This window comes from Castanea sativa, chromosome 1 (genome assembly GCF_040712315.1).
Source record: "Castanea sativa cultivar Marrone di Chiusa Pesio chromosome 1, ASM4071231v1".
Lineage (NCBI taxonomy): Eukaryota > Viridiplantae > Streptophyta > Magnoliopsida > Fagales > Fagaceae > Castanea > Castanea sativa.
Window position 1 is genome coordinate 88460201 of NC_134013.1, and position 6799 is coordinate 88466999.

Sequence of the window (6799 nt, forward strand, 5' to 3'; positions counted from 1 at the left end):
ATTAATCTTAAAAAAACTCAATTTCTTCTCTTTTTAATAACATGTAATGTAAGTAAGAGATGATTTCCCATGTATTATAAGTTTATAACACATGATGAGTATTATATATAGATAGTAATTTTTTTTTTAAATCGAACAATATTTTTTAAAATGAATGTAGTTTACCAATAAATCGTTTAGAGCATCGACTAGTTGCATCTTATTCTAAGATAAGAAAAGATGGTTTTCTGAATTAATTACAAACAATATGATTTCATCCACCTTGTCCACTCTTTGATGACTATGATATACTACCATGCTAAAATATTAGAGCACTCGTAATAAGGTTGCTAAAATGACTAAATAGTCATTTTAGAAACCTAAACACCAAAAACACACACTATAACAAAGAAGGTAAAGCAAAATGTTTTTGAGTGATTGCTACAGTGGGCTGCTATCTCTAGTAGCTCACTGTAGGTGGATTGTACAAGAAAAAAAAATCATTTTTTATTCCCACACACACGTGCCTTGTTTCCACAATCTCACTCACACATAGACAACCCACTACAATTCTTGTGCTTTCTCCCTCAAGCCTCTCTTTGCCCAGCCCTATCTCTGCCTAGCCTAGCCCTCTCTCCCCTTCGCCCAAGCTTGTGCGGTGATTTTTGGTGTGTTTGGGTGCCATGAGTACATCGATTGGTGTAGTGGGTAGCTCGTGTGGCTGGTTCAATCAATGCAGTGGGTCGTTGGGAGCCATGGTTGGCTAGGTTGATTAGTGTGGCTAGGTTGATCATTGTCGTGGGTCACTTGTCACCATGGTTGTGTTATGGGTTTTCAGAGTGGCTAGGTTTGTGCGGCGGTTTTGTCGTGGGTTGCTTGTCACTGCGATTGTGTGGTGGGTTTTTAGAATGGCTGGGTTTGTGTGGTGGTTTTCTCTATGTATCTCAAATCATCGCTCTCTCTCTCAATCAAAAAAAAAAAAAATCTATAAACATTCAGCAAAGAAAATTATGATTTTAGACTTTGTAAGTTTCTTCTTTTAATTCATTTTACAATACACTCAACATCAAATATTTTATTTTAACATTCAATACATTAAAATAATATTAGCAATATCATAAAATAATATATTCAATACAATAAACAACCACAACTAACACAAACCACTACCGCTATAACATAGCCATAGCCAACAACCGACATAAACCACCACAACAAAGTCATAGCCACCATCAACATCAAGAACTATACCTACACATCAAACCGAGGGTGGTGTTCTTGTTTTGCACACATCTTCTTTACTTTCCATTTTTTCTAGCCTATTGTCCTTCATTTCAGCCCTTGCATCCTCAATAGGTCCATAAGCCCAACAACAACCAAGAAAATATACAAAATTAACTACACACATTATGGTGATGAGCCAATAGTAATAATCCAAGTGACCCTTATTCAGATTCCTAGAAAGCCAACTCTCATTCCCTCCTTTCTTTGTAGCTTTATCAACAATCTTCACCAGAAAACTACCCACCAAGTTAGCCACAGCCATTCCCAGCGTGAAAAGAGCCATTGCAATACTTGACATGTTCCTTGGAAACTGAGAGAAATAGAATTCAATCTGGCCAATTGCATTGAAAGCCTCGGCCAACCCAAACAAGCAATATTGTGGAATTAGCCACATTGCAGACATGTCTATCACCATCCTTGGCTGATCAGCAAGGCCTTGATCAATGGCAATTTTCCTCCTTATGTTCTCAACTATCGCAGACACAGCCATGGCCAAGGCAGATAGTACTAATCCAATTCCCATGCGCATTTTTGTTCCAAGCCCACGTGGATTTCCGGTAAGCTTTGCTAGCAATGGAACAATGGCACGGTCATATATGGCAACCCAGATAGTTAATGTGATAATTGTGAACACAGTGAATGATCCTGCTGGAATTTGAATCTTGGGACCAAGGTGTCGGTCCATCATGCTAGCTTGGAGTGTGGAAAATGAGTTTTGATTCAAACTAACTAGTATCATGAAACCAGTAGACCACATGGGGATGACTCTCAGCAGTGCTTTGAGTGATTCTACTTGATCTATTGTGCAGAGGTTCCATGGATTAATAGGTGAGCCTTCTAGGTTTAAGTCTTTCTGAGGATCTCTGATAATGCAAGCTTTGTTGAGACACCTGTTCAAAGGACAAAAACATGTTAAGAGAAATTTTCCTGTTGATGTATACCTTTTCTTTTCCCAAATTCTTATTTCATTCACAGTTTCCATAAATGTCCTGTTAAAAACTAGGCTTTCCTGGCACTCAACAGAAAACGAAACTAATGACAGTATTGTTTTGATGTTCCTTAAAATGAGTCATTTTTAGGAAAAAATTTTAAACATGTTTTCAACAATAAGTCTCAAAGATAAATTTTTTGCAACTTTTGATATGATATATAATATATTACAATTGGTGCTAATAAAAATAGTGTTACAATGACAAGCACCCTTACAATAATTGTTAATAAATCATTTTAGAAAAATTTGACACTATTTCTATGAGAAATATAAAAAATTGTAAAAAAAAAATTTCTTTTCTCATAAATTTTTTTAAAAATATTTCCTAAATCAAATACTCTTAAAATATCATTTAACTTTTTCCATAAAAATATATATTATTAACTGTGATATCGTTCTAATCATGATTTTTCACGTCACCGATTATGAAAAAGATGGTTTCAAGTACATGTCCAAGCATGTTCCTACCCAGTTTTGTAGTGTTTGCATGTCCAAACTTAACAATGACATTGATATATATGTTACCTTAGTTTATCAGTTGGAGCAGTGAGGTTTGGGCCTTTGCCATAATGGTACTCTACATTCTTGGCCGAGAGTGGAAGATTTCTTTTCCTAAAGGCAGCCACTAATACTTGAATAAAACCAGTAAACAAGCTTTTTTCAACCTTCACTTTTACATAAAGAGAAGAGCCAAACAAGAACATTAAGGCTGAAACCGCCATTAGAATTGCTGGAACTCCAAAACCAACTTTCCATCCCAAGTGGTCTTGAATATAGACAATGATAGTCAATGCAAGAACTGTTGAAACTCCTATTGATGCATAGTACCAACTGAAGAAGCTCTGTAAAAGTCTCTCATTTTTGGGGTTGTCTTTCTTGTCCAACTGGTCTGCACCAAAGGCCATGGAACATGGTCTGATGCAGCCAGCACCAATGGACATGAGCCCGAAAGAGGATAGCAAGACAATGAGTTGACCAGGACTGGCTGAGCCGCAATTGCTGCTAAATTGGGCACAAGGAGGGGGCTTTAACTTTGGAATTACGGCTGTTAGCCATAGCAGTGTCATGCCCTATGACAACAATTTATGAAACAAATATTATACTATTAGATAAAACCAATATTAAGATAGGAAAATAATAAATGGGTTATATATAATTGGATTTGAATTTATGGTGCTTATTTCACCGTTATAAATTTTGGAAAATTATTGAATATTTTGGGAGTATAATAAATGCGTATTCCTCCTTCTCACATCAATTGTAGATTCCACCATGAATTTAATTAGTAGAACCTACAATTATATAAGAGGAGGGAATATACATTTATGGTACTCTGAGAGTATCCAATAATTACCCATCAATTTTTTGAGTTATGTTAAAAGAATGGTTAATAAATCATTTTAGAAAAAGTTTTATACTACTTTATAGGAAATTGAAAAATTTGTCAAAGCATTAATTTTTTTCCCCATAATTTTTTTAATTAGTTCACTAATAAATATCCTTAGGACATTCGTTAATTTTTTCTTTATTTTTTATCATTAAATTAAAACAGTAATAAATTTTTTAGGTGAAATTTAAAATTAAATGTTTTTATTGATGATGAGAGATTTCGTTAATTAATTGAGTTAACTCTAACTTAAAACAAGTAATAAAGGCAAGTATATTTTAATTAATCATTTATGTTTAAGTGTAACTTAGACCTCAATTGGCTAGTCAAAAATGATGTTTTGACCAAAATATCATGGAACTTGCTTCTATTATAACATTCACATCAATCTCCTCAATTTTTTTAGCTAAACTAACCTAAAAAACTCTACTTTTACTAGTTTAGCTCTCTATTTTTTTCATACGCATGCAACAGCCTCAATACTCCATCATTATTGCAATTAAACATATTTTCTCCCCTTCACATTTTTAGTCCTCAAATTCAACACCACGCACCACACCCACAATCTAGCAAATGCCAAAATTCCCAGGTGATCTTCCAAAATTTTTTTCCTTGACTTCAACTTTTTCTTTCTTTTCTTTAATTGTAAGCATTGCAATACACAGATTGCTCAATTTCACAACAAATAAATTTATTTTCAGTATGAAAGGCAATGAACTTCTTAGAAAGTCTTCTTCCCTGTTCAAATAAAGTTGGCTTCAAATTCAGTATCTAATTTATTAGATTTAGGGTGGGTTTGGATAGAGAGTTTTGCGTCAATGATTTGGTTTTCACATTTCAGACCTCTTTTTTTTTTCTTTTCTTTTTTTTTCTTGCGCATGGGTTTCAACAGGAGATAAGAGGTACTATTTACCACTGTGCGGTTATTGTTCACGCACAGTAGCACACTGTTTATGCACGATTTCAGCCACTTTTTTTAATTAAAAATAGGACCTACAGTACTATTCACACATTTAAAAATTATTTTGCTATAATATCTTCAGTTGTATCTAAACGAACCCTTAATATATCTCCCACATTTATAGAGATATATAGTCATGATTCGAAGCTAACATGATCACATGCAATAGGGTTCCTAGGGACTTGAACTGCAGTATTCATTGGGAAGAACCACTTTTTTAATATAAATTTGTAAACCATCCCAATTGTCGGATATTCCTTAAGGCTGAATGAATAGAATAGAAAAGAATCAATTCCAAAAATCAAAGAGAAAATGAAATTCAATGGATCCAATTATTATCAATTCAAATCATCGATCACAACTGTTTGTCATGAGTCTAATCAATAATAATCAAGCATGGACATAAAACAAAAAATATACATAAGCTTTGGCTAGTTATTGCAACTCTATGAGAGGTAGTACTACTATAAAATGCTAGCAGATCGAGCTGTGGATTATAGGAAGAAAAGTCACATAATACTAACCAGAAGGCTACAGAAGGATCCCAAGGCGATGACCCAGAACCGGCCCAAGAAAGAATCAGAGAGGAAAGCGCCCACAATAGCTAGGGCATTGGATATGGCTGACCACATGAACAATATGCTTGTTCCATTTGCAGTCTCAATGTGATATCCGTTCAGCAAATAGAAGATCATGTTCGGCATCAGTCCGTAGCTGGCTACTTTCTCAAATGATTCATTCACTGTTTATTTTCCAACAGCAAGAACAAGAAAAAAAAATAAGGTCGATCAACAAAAACTCTTTTTAGTATACTGCTTATAGGAACTAAAATATATATGTGGGTGTGTGAGATTGAGATATATTTATCACCTATGATGAAGGGCATGGTTCTAAAGCCACCCTTTCTGCTGGGTCTTAATGATTGCTCTGTTGTATTTTGGTTTGAAGGAGTTTCCATGCTCTCCTCTGCAACTAGCTGATCCATCCTCAACAAAGAGTTGTGTATGTGAGTCAAAACAAGAGAGAGAGAGAGAGAGAGAGAGAGAGAGAGAGAGAGAGATTTCAAGTTCAGTACTCAATAATGTGATACCAACTCTTTTGAACATCAAGTAACACATGGCATCGTATTATAGGTGCGGTTTGCGGCAACACGTGTTGGAATTGGTGGGGTTTATTTTTATTTATGAACCCTCACCCAAAATGGAAAGTCTGTCAAAGCGGACCTCCACTTCAGTCCATTACGCGTGAGGTTGGGCAGCAAATTTTTTTATTGCTACAAATTAAGTATATCAATTTCATAGTATGAATGTGAGACTCTTCTTTTCTTTCCTTTTTTGTCCTATAGTAAATTAATTCATGTATCCACATATAAGTGGGATTGAACTTGTAGATACTAGCACCGCAAGGGTGGAATGTTCTAATATATAGGTTTCATTATTATTTTTTTTTTTTAAAGGAAACGAAAAAAGAAATTTAAATAAGCGTACATATGGAAATATTATAAATTTTTAAATAAATAAAAATTAAAAACGATGATATATGTGAAGTTATTTCTATACTCCAATGACAAAATGTGGAACTTATGAGTTTTCTTCCTTCCCTTTTGTTTTTTTTTTTTTTTTTTTGATATGGCTTGAGAAAGTTCATATATATATAGTTCAAATAAATTCCTTAATTAATAGTTGGATTCATTAACAAAATTAAAAATAATAAAGACTTTGAATAATGGATTAGAGGGAAGTGGTAAGCTAGTCATATAGATATATATCTAAATATGATCCTACCATTTCACATGAAATTGAAGTGTATATAAAATGTTTAGAAACAGTCTCTCTCTTTTTTCTTTTTCTTTTTGGCGGAAAGAAGTATTATTGGAGTTTTTACTTTCACTGTACTAGTATTTGAACATATTAGGAAATTATTTCTGATGATGTTCACTATGATATGGAAGTGTTTACTTTCATTATTCACTGTATTATTCCGAATTTATTGTTTATCTTTTGTTTTTTTTTTTTTTTTTTTTTTTTTCACTTTAGTATGTCCTATATTTGGCATTTGTATGAGTTGAAAGATGCAAGCTAGCTACAAGCAGGCTTAAAAACTCAGAAAGCCAACAATTATCAGTCCCTTCGTATCAAAAAACCCTCTTTCAATCCCAAAAAGTTCTTCATTGCATTAGAAAAAATCATCCTTGTAT

The 6799-nt window shown here is 33.8% G+C and overlaps 1 protein-coding gene across 1 annotated transcript; it reads right to left on the minus strand.

Annotated features, from left to right (window-relative positions):
* Nucleotides 1-1004: 1004 nt before the first annotated feature.
* Nucleotides 1005-5676, minus strand: LOC142622092 (protein NRT1/ PTR FAMILY 1.1-like). Its single transcript, XM_075795522.1, has 4 exons — nt 5473-5676; nt 5127-5344; nt 2780-3324; nt 1005-2153 (listed from the first exon to the last, which is right to left on the minus strand). Exons 1-4 carry the CDS (start codon nt 5585-5587, stop codon nt 1238-1240), a joined length of 1794 nt encoding a protein of 597 aa, XP_075651637.1. The 5' UTR covers nt 5588-5676; the 3' UTR covers nt 1005-1237.
* Between the last annotated feature and the right edge of the window lie 1123 nt (nt 5677-6799).